This window comes from Pituophis catenifer, unplaced genomic scaffold, assembly GCF_029215685.1.
Source record: "Pituophis catenifer annectens isolate HBS135680 unplaced genomic scaffold, rPitCat1.0.hap2 SCAF_2, whole genome shotgun sequence".
Taxonomy (NCBI): Eukaryota; Metazoa; Chordata; class Lepidosauria; order Squamata; family Colubridae; genus Pituophis; species Pituophis catenifer.
In genome coordinates, this window is record NW_027256882.1 from 183,307,774 (window position 1) to 183,331,388 (window position 23,615).

General features: G+C 38.5%; 1 protein-coding gene across 1 annotated transcript in view; it reads left to right on the forward strand.

Moving 5' to 3' along the window:
- The first annotated feature begins 1,291 nt into the window (after positions 1-1,291).
- The window catches only part of MCOLN1 (mucolipin TRP cation channel 1), a 34,808-nt gene continuing 12,484 nt past the window's right edge, over positions 1,292-23,615 (forward strand). Inside the window, exons 1-9 of the mRNA XM_070938283.1 lie at positions 1,292-1,376; positions 6,630-6,722; positions 8,166-8,383; positions 8,673-8,840; positions 8,933-9,089; positions 9,833-9,947; positions 10,824-10,920; positions 11,049-11,148; positions 18,397-18,503. Of these exons, the coding sequence (XP_070794384.1) occupies positions 6,716-6,722; positions 8,166-8,383; positions 8,673-8,840; positions 8,933-9,089; positions 9,833-9,947; positions 10,824-10,920; positions 11,049-11,148; positions 18,397-18,503 (969 nt within the window). The 5' untranslated portion in view covers positions 1,292-1,376; positions 6,630-6,715. The remainder of the gene's footprint in view (positions 1,377-6,629; positions 6,723-8,165; positions 8,384-8,672; positions 8,841-8,932; positions 9,090-9,832; positions 9,948-10,823; positions 10,921-11,048; positions 11,149-18,396; positions 18,504-23,615) is intronic.

The following is a 23,615-nucleotide window of genomic DNA, read 5'->3' on the forward strand; positions in this document are numbered from 1 at the left end:
GCCCCAAGCCTGCCGGAAAAGCCAGGTCTTCATCGCTTTTCGGAAGGCCAATTGGGTGGTGGTGGTCCGGACCTCAGGAGGTAACTGGTTCCAGAGAGCTGGGGCAGCCACAGAGAAGGCCCTTCCCCGCGGGCCCACCAGCTGGCATTGTTTAGCTGATGGGACCCGGAGGAGACCAATGCTGTGGGATCTTACCGGTCGCTAAGAGCTATGTGGTAGAAGGTGGTCTCGAAGATAACCTGGCCCTGAGCCATGTAGGGCTTTCTTGTACATGTTTGACAAACAAACAAACAAATAAATCATTCCTCTCTATTGTACTTGTTTCCTATATCATATTGCCACTCTAGGATTCATCTCTATTGTTCCTGTGATGCATTTTCCTGTTCCTGTTTTATTACTCTCTAGTAAAATGATTTCTGCACAGTGTGCTTACTTACTCTACATGAAACAGAAATCACACAATAACAACACAATAACATATGCATCATGATATCATAATGGAAATTAGGTAAATATTCTGCATCATGATACATATAACATCACTTGCCTTCCTTGCAGACATTCGATTAATATGAAGCTGGCTACTTACCAGAAAATCCTTCAATTCTCTAGAAAATGCAGACTTCTCCAAAGCCTGTCATCTACTTCTCTAGAGGTCAAGTTTAATAAGATTCTTATAAGATATAGATATGCTGTTATGGAGCAAATGCAGGTAAAACAACGAGTCATGGTTGGCTGGAGAACTTTGGTTGCTAAAGTTCATACATCTTAAAATTTGTTGAGGTTGAGAAACACTACAAATTTTATATGAACATCTGATATCAAAATATCCATCTTGTTAAAGTAACCACTGTATCTCCCTTCTACTATCTGATAGGACTTGAAATATTATACAGGGTGTAATCAAATTCTGACCTGGAATACCTCAAGCCTGACATGAGCTAACACCTTTACTAATCTACTAGGGGGTAATGTCCCTTCCGGATTGTTGATACATAGTAGTGGCTTTGTTTTAATTTCTAACTGCTATCTCTTCTCTGTAATAAAGTTAGTTCCCCTCCAAGCTGAGGCAGAATAAAACTTTAAACTTTAAAAGGCAGGCCTGGCCGCAAGAAGAATCCAGCATCGCGCCACAACTGACTAGCAAGTTGCTCTCACACTGTCGTTCTATATCTTTTTCTATCTCTATGCTCTCTTTCCCTTGGCGCGTGACGAAGCTGGTGGCAGCCCTGCCACTGCCAGCCCAGGCCTCATGACCGGATGTTTGGAGACACTGTTTATACTTTCGAGGCGCCGGCAGTGAGGAGTTCCCTGTTTGGAGCCCCATTCCTTATGGGCTTCGCCGAAGATAAGGGAAGACCTGCGACAGAAAATTGGTAAATCGGTTATTCTGCCTGACTTCTAGGGTCCGTCTGGCTTAAAAGAGTAGTGACAATCCACTGTTGTTTTTTTCACAAATGACATTTATTTGGTGCTTCGAACTCAGAAGCAGTCTATATCTCTTTGAGAGAGTGTTTAGCCATATAGGTTATATATGGAGAGGGATAATGAGAAAATAGGTTTCCCGTTCCACCTATCAGAAATCTAAAAAGTTTGCAGGGCACTGAGAGAAGATCATGCTGTTTTTAAAAAGAATGAGTTGACGTTTCCGGATCTGATACTGCATTAAAAAGAGCGTGATATTTTCAGCAACGAAGCCTTGCAAAGCTTCATATCCTCAAAATGTATGGGACTACAGCAATCATCATCCCTACGTGTATGGATAAGCTGTTTGGGAGGGTAGGACAATATAAAACAAAGTTGGGAATGCAATTGTGAAAGCCATATTAAAGTATTGAGAGTGGGGTTCTTCTGTGGCATGCTACTTTTCTTATATAGTGAAGCATTTACTTAAGGGTCAGATCAGATGCAATTTGGGGCTTCATGTTTGGCCTTCCTTCCTCCCTCCCTCCCTCCCTCCCTGTCTGATGAAAACAGACTAAAGAGAGAAGATGACAAGGAAATAACAGGCAGTAGAGAGAAAGCAGAGCTATATAACTCATTCTTTGCATCAGTCTTCATGCAAAAAGAAACTATAGCCGAACCTACCAAAAACATAACTGTAAAAGACAGACCAGAAATAAACATTAAATATTAAAATAAGAAAATGTTAAGAGACCACCTGTCTGATTTGGATGAATATAAATCACTGGGACTTGACAGATTATATCCCAGAGTTCTGAAGGATCTGGCAGATGTCATCTCAGAACCATTGTACCATATCTTTCAAAAATCCTGCAGCACTGGGGAACCTGAGGATTGGAAAAGATCTGATGTGGTTCCCATCTTCAAAAAAAGGAAATAAATCAGGCCCAGAAACTACAGACCAATCAGCCTAACATCAATACCTGGGAAGGTACTGGAAAAGATAATAAAAAACAGATCTATGAAAATCTAGAAACAAAGTTATAACTAGAAGTGAGCATGGGTTTGTTAAAAACATGATGCCAAACCAATCTTATTTCATTCTTTATCAAAATGACTAAATTAGTGTACCAGCAAAATGCTGTGGACATAGAGTTATGTACTTAGACTTCAGTAAGGCATTCAACAAATTAGACCACAGCCTAACTTCTTGGTAAGCTAGAAAAAAGTGGAATAGATAGCATCACCACCAGATGGATTTGTAACTGGCTGACAAACCGTATTCAACAAGTAGTCCTTAATGGTACTACGTCTACATGGAGGGAAGTAAGCAGTGGGGCATCACAAGGTTCGGTGTTAGACCCAGTACTCTTCCATATCTTCATAAATTACTTAAATGAGGGAATAGAAGGGGAACTCATCAAATTTGCAGATGACACTAAGCTGGCAAGAATAGCCAATACCCTAGATGACAGGCTCAAAATCCAGATGGATTTCAATAGACTTGAACATTGAACCCTATCTAACAAAATGAAATTCAATGTAGAGAAAAGTAAAGTCTTATACTTAGGCAAAAAAAACCAAAAGTATACATACAGATTAGGTGAAACTTGGCTTAATAACAGTAACTGTGACAGAGATCTTGGAGTTCTTTTTTTTTGTTAAAAAGTTTTTTATTTTAAACACATTAAAAACAAAACATAGACATACAACATTTATAGAAAAATAAAAAAGAAAATATCACATTTCTTTTCAGCTAAGTGCAGTGATCCATTCTTTCTATATATCAATATTTACAGATATTTTAGTATTAACTTATTTAACATTCATTTTCTACTTTCTATCATTCCTTCTATCCTATCAGCTGATCAAACACATTTCCCCCCCTCCTTTCTTCATTCATTTATCTTATTTCCTTATTTTTCAACCATTCATACCATCTACTCCATACCTTATAGTATTTTGATTCTTCTTTTCCCTTAATTTCTTTAGTTAGTTTATCTAATTCTGCGCATTCCAGAATTTTCTTAATTAAATCCTCTTTGGATGGTGAGTTTTCTTTCTTCCAATATTGCGCATATACAATACGTGCTGCAGTCAGTATATGCAATATGAGGTACTGTATTTCTTTGATATAATTTTCTATTGAGATTCCTAACAAAAACTGTTCCAGTTCTCCCTCTATTGAATTCTGAATTATTTCTTCTATCCAAGTTTTAATTTTTGTCCAGAATTCCTTTACAATTGGGCATGTCCACCATTGATGGTAGTATGTTCCATAACTAGTCTTGCACTTCCAACACTTCAGGGAGTTGCTAGGGAACATTTTTGCAATTCTGACTGGGGGGAGGTGCCATCTATGAAACATTTTCATCTGGTTTTCCTTGTATGCCGTCGCACTTGTCAATTTCATATTCGTTCTCCACATCTTCTCTCACTTCTCTAATTCTATCACATGGTTAAAATTTTTTGCCCATTTGATCATCGTGTCTTTCACTGTTTCCTCTTCCAAATTATACCGTAATTTATATAATCTACTGATTGGTTTTCGTTCATTCCCTAATAAAATTTTATCTAGTTCAGTTTGTTCTAGTCAGACTTGAATAAAGAGGACTTTTTTATCTCCTCTGTATACTTTGATCTTATCTGTAAATATATCCACCATTGCACTTCCCTACTTAAATCCTGTTCCAGTTCGTATTTGGACCTCATTTATCAACTGCAGCACTCCTTTTTTTTAAAAAAAATTTTTTTTTATTTATATGCCGCCCTTCTCTGGAGACTCAGGGCGGCTTACAATGTGTTAAGCAATAGCCTTCATACTTCATCCTTGCAGGTGCTCCTTACAGTCAAATAGGAGGACTCTAAACTGGAAACAGCCAAATGGGCAGTTGAAAGCAGTTTTCCAATCATCTCCTTCTTTGATTCTAATGTGGTAGTACGGCTCCTACAAATCCAGCTTTGTGAAAATCCTATCCTTCGCCTAATGGGCCAGCATGTCTTTCATGAGAGGAAGGGGGTACATATTTTCCATGCAAACGGCATTCAGACCCCTATAATCCATGCAGAGATGCAAAGACCCATCCTTTTTTTCTCTAAATGGGACTAGGGTGGCCATCCGGGGCTTGGCTGGTTGGCCCTGGAACAATTTTGATGGCATAGTCCAGCGATGGCTAACCTTTTTGCCATCGCGTGCCAGGAGAGGGGGGCGGGGGAGGGTCGTGTGCGCACGTGCCCATGCGCATGCGTGCGCAACCCCCTCCCCCTCCCCCCCCCGCTCCTGGCACATGATGGCCTGGTAGGCCCGTTTTTCTTTCTTACCTGGTTCCAGATCCTCTCTGTGTATTTGGGAAGGGAGAAAACAGCCTTTCCCACTCCCTTGGAGGCCCTACGGAGGCTGAAAGGGCCCATTTCCCAACTCTCGGTGGGACAGGAAGTGACATTTTTTGCTGTTCCCAGCCTCCAGAACCTCTCTAGGAGTCTCTAGGAGCCTCTCTAGGAGTCTCTGGAGGCTGGAGACAGGAAAAAAGTCACTTCCTGTCCCACCAGGAGTTGGGAAATGGGCCCTTTCAGCCTCCGTAGGGCCTCCAAGGGAGTGGAAAAGGCTGTTTTCGCCCTTCCCAGATACACAGAGAGGATCTGGAGCCAGGTAAGAAAGAAAAACGGGCCTTCCCCATCCCGCCCCCAGGCCCTCCAGAGGCAGGAAACAGCCTGTTTCCCTACTTCTGGTGGGCCCAGAAGGCCCGAAAATCAGCTGGCCGGCGTGCACATGCGCCCCAGAGCTGAGCTGGCATGCCCACTAATATGGCTCCGCGTGCCACTTGTGGCACGCATGCCATAGGTTCCCCATCACGGGCATAGTCCATCAGCCAATGGGGAAGGAGTTCATCTGACCCTTTTCGTTAAAGACATCCCTCAGGTCCCATTACTGGTAAGGGTCTCTCTTACATTGCAGTTCCCACCTCGTGGAATAAAACTCCCTTAGTCAAATGTTCTCAGTTACGCTGGGAGTTTGCCTCCTATAGGAATTTTAATAGTCTTTCTCCAGTCTACCTGTGTGTTCCACCATTTCAACCAGACTAGTCCTGGGACAAGGGGTCTTTCCATTCCCGGGGTGACTATGAAGCTTAAAGTCTCTGAGTGGACACCCATCTGCATCACTAAGAGTTCAGGGTTCAGTGGCAAATGGCTGGAATGCCTCCTGCAACTGAGTTGTCCAGCTGGCAAAATGCAATTGGGGTTTTTAGCCTCCTTGGGCGAATCCCCAGTTTCTCCACCAGAGCCTGACTCACCAGATACCTAGTGCACCCTTAGCAGCATTCTGACAGGGACCTGACAACAATCTATAGATAATTAAAATTATTCAACCCTCTAACAGTAGGTAGTCTACAGAACAAGTAATAGCAGAGAATTTGACCTCTCTGCTGGAAATGCAGGTTGGGAGAAAGAGTTATATCATTGTTTGAGACTGAGTAAAGTATAATAGCTGAACATTGTTTGAAGACAAGCAGGATGAATGTTTAAAACTCCACTTAGGCATAAAAGTTATTGAATGGTGATGGGCTAAATCCCTGCGGAGCTATAAATTCAGTCTAATATTTCTCCCAGGGTTGTTGTAAAGTTAAGCAGGATGGGGGAGGATTGTGTATATTGCCTTAAGAATCTTAAAGATAAAGGCTTCCTTGAGTTGAGCTTAATTCCTGGAGAATACACAGATACTATAGACATGTATAGTTTCCTTCGTAATAAAGATGTACTTTGGCAGAGCCATCTTCTAAAATGATTTCTACATTTTTGTTTGTGTTTAAGTTCTTTTTGGCTTGCAGAAGTTTTCAGAACATTTCTCTTAAATTTAACATGGATATATCTGCTGTTATGGACATGCAGTACTGTTGTTCATTTGTTCAAGAGAAATTTGTTAGAAGCAATTTACTTCTGCAGGGAATGTTCTTTTACCACTTGAAAAAAAAAAAGGAAAACTCTAATTGAAAATGGTTCCTCTTCTCTTTGCTGCTGGTTCATCATATTGGTTCTCCTTAGATCAAAAGAGCTAGACAGTTGCTGAACTGGGCTTCCTACATGTGATATCAACAGTAAACTGAATAATTTTGTGAGAGAGTTTGTTTTGCCTAAGCATTTTAGAGCTGATATTTTGGGCAATGACATATATAATTTGACATGGTCTCTCAAAACAAGTATTGATCTTGTATTACGTTTGTTTTTAGGATACTACTGACAAATTGCATGCCTCGCAGGAAACAAGAAGCCTGGTCTTGTGAGAAGATTTGTTAGCAACTGACTTTAAAACTTCATGATGGGTAAGCAGGAAAGAAATTATAGGGCATGTTTCAAAACTCTTATGTTTCTTAGGATAATTAGGCTAATCTAGACCATATGATATGATGGAATTATTTGGATAGCAGAGATAGTGAGTTTAGATGTTTAGCACTTTTAACCTGGTTAGTATCTCAGATTTCTAGATTGTATGAAATTAATTTTATCCCTCTTTCTTAATATGTAAAGGTGGAGTGAGACATGTCCTGCTTGTTTGTAAAAAACAGATCATGACAGACAAACCTTATTGCCTTTTTTGATAAAATAACTACATTAGTGGACAAGCAAAATGTGGTAGACATAGTTACTTGGATTTCAATAAGGCATTTGATAAAGTAGATTACAGCCTACTTCTTGATAAGATAGAAAAATGGGGGAAAGACAGCTTTATCACTTGATGGATTCGTAACTGGCTGACAAACCACACTCAATATGTAACCCTCAATGGAATTACATCTACAAGGAGGGAAATATGCACTGAAGTACCCCAAGGTTCTGTTTTACACCCAGTAGTCTTCAACATCTTCATAAACAATTTAGATGAGGGAATAGAAAGGGAATTCATCAAATTTGCTGATAACACCAAGCTGGGGGGAACAGCCAACACTTTGGAATATAGGTTCAAAATCCGGAAGGATCTTCATAGACTTGAACACTGGGACTAGCTAATAAAATACAGTGGGGAGAAAAATAAAGTCCTGCACTTAGGCAGGAAAAACCATACATACTGTAATTACAGAATAAGTGCTACCTGGCTCCACAGTAGTAACTTAGAGGGATCTAGGTGTCCTAGTGAAACACTGCTTAAGTATGAAGTAGCAATGTGCTGCAGCTGCCAAAAAAGCCAATCAGGCCTGGGCTGCATCAACAGAGGGATAGCATCAAGATCAGAGGAAGTGATAGTATCGTATTATTCCACACTGGTGAGGCCACACTTGGAGTACCGTGTCCATTTTTTATCACAATTATACAAAAAAGATGTTGAGACTGCAAGTGTGCAGAGGAGAGTAACAAAGATGATAAAAGGTCTGGAGGTGAAATCATATGAGGAGTGGTTAACGGAGCTAGGTATATTTAGCCTACGGTATACCTTCAGAGAAGGTTTAAGGGGGACATGATAACTGTCTTCCAGTAGTTGAGGACTGTCACAGAGAAGACAGGATTGACTTATTCTCCAAAGCACCTGTGGATAGGGCAAGAAATATTGGGCAGAAGTTTGTTAAAGAGAGACCCAACCTAGAAATAAGGATAAATTTTCTGACACTGAGACTAATTAGTCAATGGAATAGTTTGCCTCCCAGAGTTATGGCTAGTTCATCACTGGATAACCATTTGATTGCATGAGGCTCCTGCCATGAGCAAGGAGCTGGACTAGAAGACCCCTTCCAGTTGTATGATTCTATGAGGCTATGTTCTCTTTTTTGCAGAGACAGAAAAGCTGCTAACCCCAGTGAATAGTTATGGATCTCATGATAGGGATTTGAGGCCAGTCTTAGGATCTACTGCCTTTCACCCAGAAGAGGAAGAATTCCGAAGGTGTCTCAAATATTACTTCATGAGCCCCTGTGACAAGTTTCGTGCCAAAGGTCGGAAGCCATTTAAATTGGTGCTTCAAGTGATCAAGATCCTAATAGTCACCATTCAGGTTTGTAAGAAAATGCAAACTTGGAGCAAAGTCCCAAATGGCTTTGTGTCTAGTCTTTTAAAAAAAATCAATCTATCACAGTTTATCCTGAGTAGTTTTTACTTTTCCTTGAGAGGGGAAGGCATCTTTCCTGCAGCCAAGGACTGGACTTTCTCTGGCCTTCTAAGGGTGCAGAGGACATTGGTGATGATGCTGTGAACTTACTAACCAGAAGGATCACATTTTGGCAATTTTTAAGGTTTTGTGGTTTTTTGATTTTATTCAGCTTGGTTTGCCTTCTCTTCTACAGCTCATTCTCTTTGGGCTCAGCAATCAGATGGTGGTAACATTCAAAGAGGAGAACACTATTACATTTAAGCATCTCTTCCTGAAGAACTATAAAGATGGGTCAGATGATACCCATGCAGTTTATACACAAGCAGACGTCTATGACCATATCTTCCATGCAGTGGAAAATGTGAGGTTCAAATGCAGTAGAAGGGGGACAGGGCATATGGATGATCTGGAATTAATAGGCCTCATTTTGGTGATGGTAATTTCCCCTTACAGTATTTGGCCATTCCAAGTGAGACAATTGGACGCTATGCCTATGTTCACCCAGACAATGCTAACCAATCAGCCCTCATGCTCTGCCAGCAATATTACCGCAAGGGAAGAATTGACCCAGCCAATGATACTTTCAACATTGATCCCAAGGTCATCACAGGTAAGCAAATGTCTTCCCTGAACCTTAGCTCTTGTATCCACTCTTCAATCTTGGATATGGAAATGGCCCTTTCCCTTGCTAACTTCCAGCTCTTGCGATCTTCAGGTGAGGTCATTCTGAAGATGTTCTTGCTATTAGACATTTTCTATCCAGTAAGCAAGAGAGGTCTTTTCTTACATTGCGTCTAGACTGTGGAACACACACTCTTAGGAGAGATATTTGGCTCCTACTCTCCTTTTCATTTAATATTTCATTGTCAATTGATTTCAGTGTTAATTTTCATGTTGCTAATCTTTTATATTTTTATAATTTTGTTAGCCAAATTGAATGCTAATTAAATAAAAAGGTGGGTTGCAAATTAGATGAATAATATAAAATAAATGGTTTTCCTTCTTTATGAGCCCTTAAAACAATATTTTATTATGCTTCAATATGATGCAAGTTCTCTGTAGAATCAGGAAGCTTCTCTAACAGCCTTTACTTTCCTGAGTTCTACCCATGTCTCAGGTTTCTCAACCTCTTTACTCATGTTGACTTGTGGTAGAAAATAAGGGAAGCTGTCTTTTGTCTTGCCATTTTTATAGGTATGTTTTCTATGTAGTGTGCAATGAAGAATAAATAGCAGCTTGGTGGCACAAATCCAATTTGATGTGCAGAAATACAACTGACACTACTCGCTCCCCACATTTTCATCCAAATGTGGAAGAATCTAAAGCACGAGACAATGTCTCCTTTTTATACAGAATGCCTTGGTGTGGATCCCCCAGAGAAGATCCCTCCTCCATCTGAGCTCAGAAGGAAACATCCAGATCTAGCATTGGACCGCAGCTACAAAAACTTTACTCTTAAGTTTTACAAGTAAATTATTATATTTTATTGGTATTTGTAGCAACTCTTTAGGGCTGACAAACCCCTTATGTTTACTCTCTAACTGTTGAACCTGAAGATTACATCTAAATCTTTCTGTGCATATGGTGCAGGTATTCCTTTTTATATTCATTACTGCTTTGAACCAAAATAATTTGATTCCTATAACTTCATATCTACAGTCATGTGAAAAAGAAAGTACACCCTCTTTGAGTTCGATAGTTTTATCTATCAGGACATAGTAAAAATCATCTGGTCCTTAGCGGTTCTTAAAAAGTAAATACAACCTCAGATGAACAACAACACATGACATATTACACCATAACATCATTTACTTTACAATAAGAAAACTAAAATGAATATCAGATTATGTCCCAATATGTAAAAACATAGAACTTGAAGAAGGTGTACTTTCTTTTTCGCGTGACTGTAGATAGCTGTCTGTCTATGTCTGTCTTTCTGTCATATTTGAAGGATGCAGTTAAAAAGCGAAAGTTAGAGTATTTTGGACATGTGATGCGACACCCAGAAAAATACAGCATCCTTCACTTAATCCTCCAGGGAAAAATTGAAGGCAAATGAGGCCAGGCAGAAAAAGAACATCATGGCTTCAAAACCTAAGGGACTGGTTTGGACAAAACTCAGCACTTTTTCATATGCCTGTTGACAAAAATAGGATTGCCAACATGATCACCAATGTCCGATGACTGACATGGCACAAGAAGAAGAAGAAGAAGTTATTGTCTCATATTTTGTACAATTTCAGTGTTGAGATCTAGTCATTTTTCTCATTCTGTTATATTTGTGTACTTGTGAGACGTTGTGGGAGATTGTGATACAGTTAACTCCACATCTTGTTTCTGGCAGGCTCATTAATGTCACAATTGACTTCAAGCTAAAAGCCATCAACATCCAAACAATAATCAACAATGAAATTCCAGACTGCTACACGTTTTCTATAACAGTGAGTAGCCAAGTGCCTCCATCTTTGCTTTTCAATTCATGTTTACGGATTCCCCATTCACATGCTATATATGGTAGTAGAGCTGAAGATGCTGCTTTTATTCTTTTCTTCTCTTCATTTTTCCCCAGATTACATTTGACAATAAAGCACACAGTGGCAGAGTGAAGATCCGTTTGGATAACAAAGTTGACATTCAAGAATGCAAAAACCCAAGTATCTCTGGCAAAGGTACCAGTGAGTTACAGGGGGATGAACATGGCACAAGTATAAGCTTGTTTCATAAGGGGCATTGTACTCAACAGCATACTTAGGCAATGAATATAAAACTATATAATTTAGAAGTGCTTCATTTCTGGACTTCCCTGTGGTTGCTTCTCTTTCTAAAAGGAAATTGTTAAAAGATATTTGTGGTTACTCACTCAGTACATTATATTCCCCCATTGATGGGCCAATGATTAGGACTGTCACTCATTCATTAAATTGTGGCTCATATTACGGCATTTTTTACTTGATGTATTGTTTGCAGCAGTTGCTCTTAATAAGGTGATAATTCCATCAGTTTCATATGCAATGCACAAAGAAATACTTTCATTAGTACTTAGCTTCATGCTCTGATCCTAATGTGCAGAGACAATATGTCTTAATTATTTCTAAATATTCATCATGCATTCACCATTAGTTATTTCTAAATTTTAAGGATACAAGTTTTTAAGATTTTCAGTATAATGATGTTTATTTTTATAATTCATTTGGTATCCTTTTTCTGCACTTTTTCAAATTCTAAGCTTTTCTTTGAAGAAGTAGGATGAGTAAAAATGTAATGTATTTTCCAAATGAGTCAAAGGCTTACATGATGGCATTATTATATTTGATAGTTTACTTGTAATTACTGTCTTAAAGCAAGATAACCAGATAGCTTATCTGCCTCTCTGTCTCTTTTCCTGCCTATCTCCCAACTGCTTATTCCTCTCCCAGACCCACTTATTAATTTCAGTTCATACTATAGCATTCTGAACCTTCCAGGTACCATTCAGATGAGAATATTTTATGTTAGAGAGAGTGGGGCTGGAAGGGGCAGAAGCAGTTAAAGTTAGTTCATACAAAGGCTGCTACATTTTCCACCAGCTGCAACTTCTGCACAGTTTTCAAGAAATGTAGAGCATATAGAGCAGGTTAAGTTGGTCCCTCAACAGTGAGACACTTGGTGAAGCGGGTACAGCAGCGTCTGCATTTTCTGCATTGTGTGAGAAGAGCACATCTTCCTTCCCCTCTACCACTTTTTGTAAAGGGACGATTGAAAGCATCCTGTCATATTGCATTATTGTGTGGTTTGGAGGCATTACTGTTTCGCATTGGAAGGCTGTGCAGAGAGTGATGAGGATGACAGAAAAGATCATTGGAAGTTCACTTCCTTCTATTCAGGACATAGCATATAAGCGATGCTTGAGCAGGGTCTGTAGTATTGTCAGAGATGCTACACCAGCATCTCTGACATTACCAGTTTTTTTGTTACATTCTGGGAGGAGGTTTTGCAGTTTCCAAAACAGAACAACTAGATTTGGTAATAGCTTTACACTATATAGTATCAACCTTGTTAACTCTCAAGATTCTTTTTTCTACTATATATTCAAAATGGATTGTGATTAATATGTATGTGTATGTATATGTACCGGTATATGTGTGTGTGTATATATAGCATGTTTCCCCGAAAATAAGACCCTGTCTTATATTTTTTTGAACCCTAAAATAAGTCCTTGGCCTTATTGCCATGCACTCAAAAGCCTGATTGAGCTTATTATCAGGGGATGTCTTATTTTGGGGGAAACAGGGTATATTTGTGTGTGTGTGTGTGTGTGTGTGTGTGTATACATGTATGGGTATGGGAATATATATATATGTATTTTCTTTTGAGGATGGGCATCAGAATTCTATTTTTTAATGTGTGCTACTGCATTCACAGAAAAAAGTGACAATAAATCTTATTTTATAAAGCAAGGGAGTCAAATTCAAGGCCCGCGGGCCGGATCTAAAAATATTAAAGCAGCCTCTCATTATAATACTGTAAGTATTCAATAATAACTCTCCTTTTTTAAATTTTTTAATTTGTGATTTTATAAATTGGGTGTTTTAATCTGTGTTTCGGCCAAAATATTTAATAATTTTAAGGGATTTTTAATATTTGTATTATCTGTATTTTATCTTGGCTGTTCACCGCCCTGAGTCCTTCGGGAGTAGGGCAGTATAGAAATGTGATAGATAGATAGATAAATAAATAAATAAATAAATAAATAAATAAATAAATAAATAAATAAATAAAATTTAAGACAGTCCTCACATTATCTCTTAGCTGGCTTTTCGGCAGAAAGCCTGCTGGGCCTGGGGCTTTGCCTCGCCTCATTTTTTTAATGGTTTCTGGTATCTCAAAGGCAGTTATCTGGTTGTTCATAGGTTTTCTCTGGGTTTGTGATAGTTTAGGCAACTGTTGTCTTAAAAAATATTCGTCTATTTTTGACATATCTATCTCCTGTCTTTTATACAAATTTGAATAGAAATCATGAAATGACTTTTAATAAGTTCATTATCTGTTATTACACTATTGCCTTCACAGATTTTTCCAATCATTGTCTTTTCCCTTTCTTTTCTTAATTTATATGCCAACCATCTACCTGGTTTATTTGCAAACTCAAAATGTCTTTGTTTTGCATAGGTCAATTTTGTTTCTATTTCCTGGACTGTTAACATAGACAATGATATGGTGTAAAATCAAAGGCTGACCTTGTCATGACTATTTTTTTTTTATTGAAAAAGTTTTACAAATACAGATTTTTCTCCCTTTCCCCCCCTCCTCCTCCCTAACCCCCCCTCACCCTCCCCACCCCCCATGGCTTCTCCAAAAATTAACTCCAGATTGATATCAAATTATATAATACTTTACCATCCTTTTACACCACCCCCCACATGCTAACCATTTCTTTCTAACATTATTATTTTCCCCCTAAACTATACATTTCAAAGCAACCTTCAACTATAAAACTATGTAATAAATCCTAATTTAACGTTTATTCGACTCATAATCTACCCATTTCTTCCCACATGCATATATCTCCTAATCCAAATCTTTTATGTATATTTATATCTAAACATAACATGACATCCCTTTTCCTTAACTAAACAGTCAATAACCTAACCCATCTCCACCCATTTTCCTACAGGTCTACCTTACATAATATTAATATCTCTGTTCTTCTGCCCACACCACACAACTAACAAAAATATTTCCATATGTGAGTCCTCAAATGATTTTAAAATTATAATCCATATAGTATCTTCTGTAACGTCTTTCAACTAGATTATTAGTTCCATCACCCATATTAGGGTAACATCAGCTTCAGCTACCAACAGCATACTCAGTATCTTCCATTACCGTCTGCCCTCCTCAATAATAAATGTTTTCGTATATAAAAAACCACCCGAGTGACTTTATATTTATTTTATTTTATTTTATTTTTTGGGTTTTATTTAATTGATCAAACTAAGTAATAATTTTAATTAGCAATTTTATGATGTTTGTGTGTCTATATTTTTCTTGACTGTACACCGCCTTGAGTCCTACGGGAGAAAGGCGGTATAGAAATATAATAAATAAATAAATAAATAAATAAATAAATAAATAAATAAATAAATAAATAAATATTTATATTCCATATGGTATCTTCTGTAGTATCTTGTATCTAGATTGTTGATTCCAACCAGCGAATTGGGATAACAGCCAGATCTTCTGCATGCCCCAGTCCCATAATTCTCTTGCCATATAACTCAGCAAATACGTAATCCATTTTTCAAAGAGTCCAAAATAGAAAGTTCCAATCCACTCACTCAGAGGCCTTCTTCCACAACCCAAAAGCACCAGCGCTGCAGAGATCTGTTATTCTTCTCAAGATAATGAAAGTCAATAATTTGCCTCAATTATATTTTCATATATCATATGTCAGCCATCTATAAGTCCCGCTTATTATATTTAATCAACTCTTCAGTAACTGGCATTAAGCTGTTGTTCAGTTTAAAATTTTTTAGTTTTGTTAGACCTGCTTCTTCTTTTCTTAGCTTTCTGTGGTTTAGATCTCCATCCTAGTTGTCTCTCTAGGACTTGTGTATCAGCTGATTGAATTCCATGCTGGTCCGTAACTTGATAAGACATCTCATTAAAATCCAAAGCAGCCTCTCTTATGTCTGTAGGTAATCCAGCTATAACCTCTGAAGGAGAATCCAGAAGCGGCTCATCCAAAAGAACCTCTGTATCTTGTTGTTTTTCCATAACCTCTATCTCCAACTGCTTAGCCTGGGTTTCAGTCTCTTGTTCATTCTTTTCTTTATTCCCCTCCTGTATTCCTGATACTGATGACATACGTGGAGATGTTGGGTCCATTTTAAAAACCTTGTAGTAAAATTCTTCTGCCTTTTCAACAGTGTCTAATTGATATCTTTCTCCTTGATATCTCAATATTATACCAACTGGAACATCCCACCTAAATGGGATGTTTTGTTTTTTTAGCTCAGTCACCAAAAATCCGAATTCCTTTCTATCTTTTAACATCTTGGACGGCAGCTCTTTATATATCCAAATCTTCCTTCCATACATTTCTAGAGTGGAGTTAAAAGACTTTTGCACAATATCATTTCTTATTCCTTTATCTGTAAAGTAAATCACCACATCTCTAGGCAACTGCCTTTGCTTCGCAACCCAAGAATTTACTCTGTAGACTAACCTTTAAAATCACAGCCAGAACTTCAGCAGACATCTTTCTCAGGTCATCTCTATTATTTTCCTGTAATCTCCTCATTCTGACCGCAAACTCCATGGACCTGTATTGCATCACTGTAACTTCTCTTTCAATCCTTTGTTTTATATTATCTACATTGTAAGTCTTGTGGTCAGCTTTCTGTATTTTAGGCTTTACTTCTGAGCTATTTTCTTGAATATTTATCAAATCATTTTCAATTCTTTTTATTTTATTGTCCAAATTATAAATCTTGACATCAACTTCCTTCATTTTAGACTCTAATAAATTAGTATCTTTATCCATCTTTATAACTATTTCTGAAAAAGTTTTGACAACTGTTACAATCTTTTGTTTCAAATTACCATACTTTAGTTGTACCTACTCTTTAATTTCCTGCCTGAAGTTTTCAAGATTCTGGTTCACAATCTCATCATATCTTGCCATCTCCTCCAAAACAAATTTCTTTAAATCTTTCAAGCCATTCTGAGTCTGCAGGCTTAAAACTTGCTCATATGATTTGTAAATGGGGGAACCCCCCCCCCCATGGCTTGATTGTCTGGCTTTGTCTGTTTCAACGCCATCCTGCCCCACAAACAGATTCTTTTTTTTTTTTCTTAAAAAGAGAAAAGGACTTTTCTCCAAGCAATATCAGTATCAAGTCTCCAGGAAGAAAGAAACTTAAAATAGAGATTTTTCTCTTCAGTTCTAGCCAGCACTAGATACTTTGTAGCGTATTAAGCTATTCAAACGGAAGGACTTTCGCTTTCAGCTTTCTTCTTCTCAAGCCTCAGCCAGTCGCCATTTTAAAAACTTTTTTCCTTCACTTTTAAAATCACTCATAAGATTTGTTAGAAATACTTGCAATTTGGGGTCCCAAGTCAAGATTTCATCCTATTTGTTCGGACAATCTGTTAGATTTAGTTGATTGGATTGGTCCCTTCGCCTGGCTCTGCAGGAAGCAGAGTTCCCCCGACGCCTGGAGCAGCGGCGAGCTGAATAGGGAGCCACATTCTGCTTCCTCCCCAAGAGTAAAAAAAAAACTCTGGGGAGTTCGCAGAGGACTCTACCTGTCCTCGCCGGCTCTATCTCACGTCTCTTTAAGGAGACAGAGTTTTTCGAGCCGTCTCTTAGCTGTAGAGACGGCTCTTTACAGGCGACGAGGTTGGCGGTCCCAAAAGACCGTCCGGCGGCAGCAGAAACCAAACCGGAAGCCGACCTTGTCATGACTATTAATGATTGCTGAGCTCAAGAAGCACTTGCAAACTGAACATGTGCTTTCAGGAAAAAAAAATCAACAAAAAGGTTGAATCTCAGTCTCAGATCCTGTTTAGTGATCAGCATACGAATGTCAGCCTCTGTGATGCTTGCTGGCTTTTGGCTACCATTGTAACAGGAGAGGGGAGGCATTGCTGGTATTTGGGAGAGGGGGAAGTGAGCTGGTGGAGATGTCTCAAAAAAGGGAGGAAAATTCTCACTGTCTTCATAGCAGCTGCAGAGTGCTGATAAGTGTCAAGGTCAACTGCTCCGGCATACCAAATGGATGGGGCCGCCTGAAGAAGTACCCCACATGACACCTTGGGGAGATGTGGATTGGACACTCAACCTGGGTGCTTGGGGGGAGGGATTTGGGGATGCTTTCAATATGTGATTTTTGCGCCTATTGCCTCAGACTTTGCTTTTCTTTTGCTGCATTCAGTTCATACTCAGTAAAGTACCTTTCTCTACAAACATGGAGTTGGGGTTTTTCTTTCTTGAGTTTTGAACAGAGGCACGCCTGACAGATGACCTCTCTAAGCAGCTTCCTGCAGATGTTGAGTAGAATAAAATGGAGATAAAATGGAATCCTCTGGAACAGACAATGATTAAGTCTTAAGCAGTAGTCTTCCACATTATCTTTTGGATATGGCCTAGTAAAAGATGCAGTACCACAATCAAGCAATTCCCTTCTGGGTTAGATCCTTCTGGCAATCCAGAAGAGTACTATAATTGATAAAACTTGAAAACTGCTAAGAAGTCCAAAAGAACTAGCAGGGCTCTCTCTACATTTAATTCATGGTATAAAGTCACACACTAAGGCATCCACAGCTGTTTCAGTTCCATATCCTGGATGAAAGCCTGATTGAAATGGAAATCTGAGTCTGTGCTATAATTGGGGAGATTTCCTGAGTTGAGGTAGATGTTTTTTTGAATAAAGTCTTATTGCTTCATGGCTTGGAGGTACACATCCCACTGTCAGTGGGCATTATACTGAGTCAGACATTTTTATGGCTACAACTCAGTAATTTCCATTTTTGGAGAACAAAACAATACTTTTAGTCAATTTTGCTAGCCTAACCCTTCAGGTAAGACTGTTTTTTTTTTTTAATTTAATTTATATGCCGCCCTTCTCCGGAGACTCAGGGCGGCTTACAATGGATGTTTTCTCTTCCATGTACATTTCCACTATTATCCAGGCTCTCTTTTGGTTAAGCAACTGCATCCTTTGGTTTAAAATTTTAAAAAACCTTAAAATCTTGTGTGGTTTGTTCCACCTGCCATTTTGGTATTACTGATGCTACATGTTTGCTCTTTCCTGACTACTTTTGTCAAGCCTATATGGATGGCATTTCTGTAAGAAGAAGTGTTAACTTTCTGTTCTCTGTAGCTTGCTGTTTCATTGCAGATACCCAACTTTGCCTTGTTTTCTTTTTTGCAGGAGACAACCGTTTCCGGATGTTCTTTGATGTGGTGGTGATACTTATCTGTGTCTTATCTTTCATCTTGTGTTCCCGTTCAATTGTCAGGGGGCTTCAACTGCAGCACGTGAGCATTGCTAAAAAAACAGGCATCATTTTCCTTAGTGGATTCCTCTATATTTTTCTAAGCAGGATGGAAAAAGGACCTTTTTTGTGCTGAACAGCTGCAAAAATTCAAAATTTCCATGAAGGTGGGAGGAGAAGCTGGCACATTTCTTAAAGTATATTGCTTGCATATTTATAATTGTTTCCTATAAAAACTCAACGTATAACTAGAGTCTAGTGCCCTGTCTGTGGTTCTTTCTGATCTGGTTTGTCCCTGCTGTGCTTCTTCAAGATGTGCAGCACTTTGGTATTTCCTCTTCTTTCTCTGCTCCTACCTTTAATTTTTGAAATGCAGAAATAGAATTTGAGGATTACATTAACATTTACAAAGTGACCAGACCTAGCCACAAATGAACGTAGTTTATTTAGGAAGGAGAAGTTATTTGCAAAAGAGAAAAAAGATTTTAAAAGTTAAAAAATAAAAGGCTTGCCTGTATTAGTCAAGAATGATATAGGTCAGTGATGGCTAACCTTTTTGCTGTTGTGTGCCAAAAGCGGGTGGAGTGGTGGTGGTGGGTTGCGCGCACGCATGCCCACACCCATAGGGGGAGAGCCTTCTCTGTGGGGGCACCTACCATCTGGAATGAGCTCCCCCCGGAGATACGGAGGATCCCGGATCTGCGCTCCTTCTGCCGTGCTGTGAAGACCTTTTTATTCCATCAAGCGGGCTTGGCCTGATCTCTTCCCTTTTTAAATATGTAAATTTTAATCTGTTTTTAAATTATTGGGGTATTTTAATTTGTCTGGGCCAAAAAGTTTAATTTGATTTTATCGGGTTTTTAAATTTTGTGTATTTATGTATTTTATTGTTGGCTGTTCACCGCCCTGAGTCCTTCGGGAGTAGGGCGGTATACAAATCAAATAAATAAATAAATAAATAAATAAATAAATAAATAAATAAATAAATAAATAAATAAATAAATAAATAAATAAATAAATAAATAAATAAATAAATAAATAAATAAATAAATAAATAAATAAATAAATAAATAAATAAATAAATAATAAATAAATAAAATAAAATAAATAAAATAAATAAATAATTCAATGCACCCCACCCCCTGTGCTCCCCCTTTTGGCACGCAATGCCATGTGGGCCCGGTAGGCCCATTTTTCGCCCTCCCCAGGCTCCAGAGCAGTGGTGGGTTGCTCCCAGTTAGCACCGGTTCGCAAGAACCAGTAGTAAAAAATTGTAGTAGTTTGGAGAACCAGTAATAACATTGGCTGGCCACGCCCCCAAACCGGTCCCTGGCCCGGTTGCCGCTCGCTTACCCCACCCACCTCATCAGAGGCTTTTTTTTTTACTTTTAAAAGCTTTTCTTCTATAACCTCTTCAGCCGAAAAAATCCTTTTTAAAATAAAAAAAAAAAAGCCTCTGATGATCGCGCGGCTCAGCTGGGATCGTCAAAGGCTTTTAAAAGCATTTTTTCTCCAACCTCTTTGACTGAAGAGGTTGTAGGGGAAAAAAATGCCTTTAAAAGCCTCTGGCGATCCCAGCTGAGTTGCCTGATCATCAGAGGCTTTTAAAAGCATTTTTTTCTGCAACCTCTTAAGGTTATAGAAAAAATGCTTTTAAAAGTAAAAAAAAAAAAAAAAAGTTGGCCACGCCCACCGTCACATTACCCCCACCAAGCCACACCCATAAAATAAGCCACGTCCACAGAAACGGTAGTAAAAAATTTTAGAACTCACCCCTGCTCCAGAGGCTTTCTAGGAGCCTGGGGAGGGTGAAAACGGCCTTCCCCACCCCCCGGAGGCCCTCTGGAGGCCGGAATGGCCTATTTCCCAACTTCCGGAAGGCCCGAGAATCAGCTGGCTGACACACACATGCATGCTGCAGCTGAGCAAGGGCAACGCTCATGTGCCCACAGATATGGCTCCGCGTGCCACCTGTGGCACACGTGCCATAGGTTCACCATCACGGATATAGTGGTCCTTGATTTATGACTGGTCACTTACTACTACTAAGTTCTGATGGCTATCCCCACAGTCTCATGACTGCATGTCGGGCCCTCACAACCAGTCCTCATTTATGGATGTTTGCAGCATTCCATGGTCCCATGACTGCACTTTATGACAAAAATTAGCATTTACTTCCAGTTTTCAGCAAAACTGGCCCATAGCAAGCAATTGATACATGTAATGATCACTTAACAACTGCCACAAAAAAAGGTTGTAAAATTGAGTCAGTCATATGGGTAACCAAATTTACAAGTCTCTCTTTTTTTTAAACAAGTTTTATTGTTTTTTTTCTTTTCTCTCCCACCTTCACCCACATCTTTCTTTTTTTTTTTTTTGAACAGTGTTGGTCATTTCTTATACAATTAGTCAAATTCAAATACCGTATTTTCCGGCGTATAAGATGACTTTTTAACACATAAAAATCTTCTCAAAAGTCTGGGGTCATCTTATACGCCGGGTGTCGTTCTCCTGTAACCAGGCAGGCCAGCCCGAAAGGCTCTGATGAGCCTTAAATGGCTCTGACGATCCAAGCCCTGACGATCTGCTAATCAGGCAACTCAGCTGGGATCGCCAGAGCCATGGAGAAGGGAAAAACTTTTCTCCTTTCACATGGCTCTGACGATCCAAGCCCTGACGATCTGCTAATCAGGCAACTCAGTTAGGATCGCCAGAGCCATGGAGAAGGGAAAAACTTTTCTCCTTTCACATGGCTCTGACGATCCAAGCCCTGACGATCTGCTAATAAGGCAACTCAGCCGGGATCGCCAGAGCCATGGAGAAGGGAAAAACTTTTCTCCTTTCACATGGCTCTGGCAATCCAAGCCCTGACGATCTGCTAATCAGGCAACTCAGTTGGGATCGCCAGAGCCATGGAGAAGGAAAAAACTTTTCCCCCTCCAGCTTGCTTACCTTAGCTGCTTGCCTTGCTTCGCTTGCCTTGCTTCGCTTGCCTGAATCCATTCCATCAGCAAGCAACTCCCTGCCTGCAATCAAGCAGGGAGTTGTGGACTTCAACTCCCAGAATTCCTCAGCCAGCAAAACAAAGCTGGCTGAGGAATTCTGGGAGTTGAAATCTACAAGTCTTAAAGTTGCCAAGGTTGGAGATCCCTGTTCTATTGGGTAAGTTTTTTTCCCCTTTGGGATCTTTAAAAAAAATAGTTAATTGGGTTTTTTTTTAGTTATTCTTTTTTAGACCTAGCCATTTAAAGTTTAGGAAGTTTTAAATTTAGCTTTTATATAAAAATAAAAATAAAATAAAATAAAATAAAATAATATTTGTGCAGCTTTCTGAGATTTAATATGTTTTTGTAGTGTTTCACTCTAACTACACAAACACACAAAATCTCACAAAGCTGTATGTGGAATTTTGTGTGTGTAAAGTGTGAAAGTTGTTTTTTTGGGCTTTTTGTGGCTGTGTGAGGTTCCTGCTTGTTGCAGGGGCCACTTTGGGTCTAGCACAGCTGCTTTTACATTGTGGGTGAGCCAGTTGATGTTTTTTAATTTTTATTTGGTGTGCGTTGGAAGAGGGGTAGTCTTATATGGCAATTATAGCCCAAACCCTATATTTTAACAGGAAAAGTCGGGGGTCGTCTTATACGCCCAGTCGTCTTATACTCTGGAAAATACGGTACATTTTACTCAATTACAATTTTTGTCAATATCGTCTTCCTCCCTTTCCTTTTTTTGAATATACCTCAGTATTCCTATACTTGCATATATAAACAACTTCATCATTTATCCCTAAATTCTAACTTTACTATTTATACATATTTGTCCTCTTTTATTCTTAAACAAATCATTTTTTTCTTAATATATATATATTTATTTGTTCAGAGCTGCCTTTCTTCCACTTCATCTTTTTTTTTTGTACAGCAATCTTTTTCCTCAAACCTAGCCTCTCCCTCTTTTCCTTCCAACTTTCTTTCCCCACCTCCTTCTTCTCTTCTCTACTTCCCCTTCCCTTCTCCTTCTCCTCTCTTCCTTCCTGTCTTACCTTCTCTCCTACTCTACTTTCCCTTCCCTTCTTTCCTCCCAACTGTTCCATCCGTCTCTCTCCTTTCTCCTCCCTTTCAATTCCTTCATCTCTCTCTACTGCTGTATTCATTTTCAATTTAATGTTTTCCATTGTGGAGTCCAGGCAGCCCTGATCCCTTATCTTTTTAATTATTAACAATATATTTCATCTTATTCTCTTTTTTCCTTCAAATCTTTACTCAAACACTTTTCTAATCTCTTATCTTTTTTACTTTTACCAATATATTTTTTCTGCTTTACTTCTTGCAAGTATAATGTTTAAATCATTTTTATCATTTCAATTTCATTCAGTTTTACATTCAATTTCAATCATTAAATATATTTCTCAAAACATCTTAACGATATATTTCCAGTTATTCAGATATATATTTATAAAGCGCATCTTAATCCTTTTTCATTTTACCCAATCCAAATAGTTCTTAAAATATTCTTAGTTTGTCTTCTTTTCTCTTTTTAATTATGTTTCAAATATATAGTTTAAGATATTCCAAATATTACATTTCCCCCAACTGGTTTATTCATATTGTTAAAACTTATCATTCTATAAATCTCCAATATTATTGAGCATATGACATTTATTACAGTTTTCCCTTTGTTTCCAGTTTTCTTTTCCTTTTTCATATCTTTTCATTATTAATATTTTGTATCTTAAAATCGTAAAATCTTTGCCCTTTATTTCCCATTATTTTCCATCCCTTTTCCCTCTTTCTTATATTTCCATTGTAAATCCCAGTGTAATCATTTATGTTTTTAATATTTTTTCTTCACCTCCACCCTCTTTTCCTTCTTTGCCTTTTGTTTTCCCTTCTTCCTCCTTTCTTTTGTATTTTAAAATTCTGCACTCTCCTATTCTGCCCTATATTTCCCATTGTTTATCCTTTCTCTTTCCTTTTTTGTGTCTTTTCATTGTTAATCCTAGTATGTTTATTTTGTATTTTAAATCATAAAATCTTTTATTTTGTCCTTTGTTTCTTATTATTTTCCATCTCTTTTCCCTCTTTCTTGTCTTTCCACTGTAAATCTCAGTGTAATCATTTAAGTTTTTTATATTTTTCTTGTCCCACCCTCTTTTTCTTCG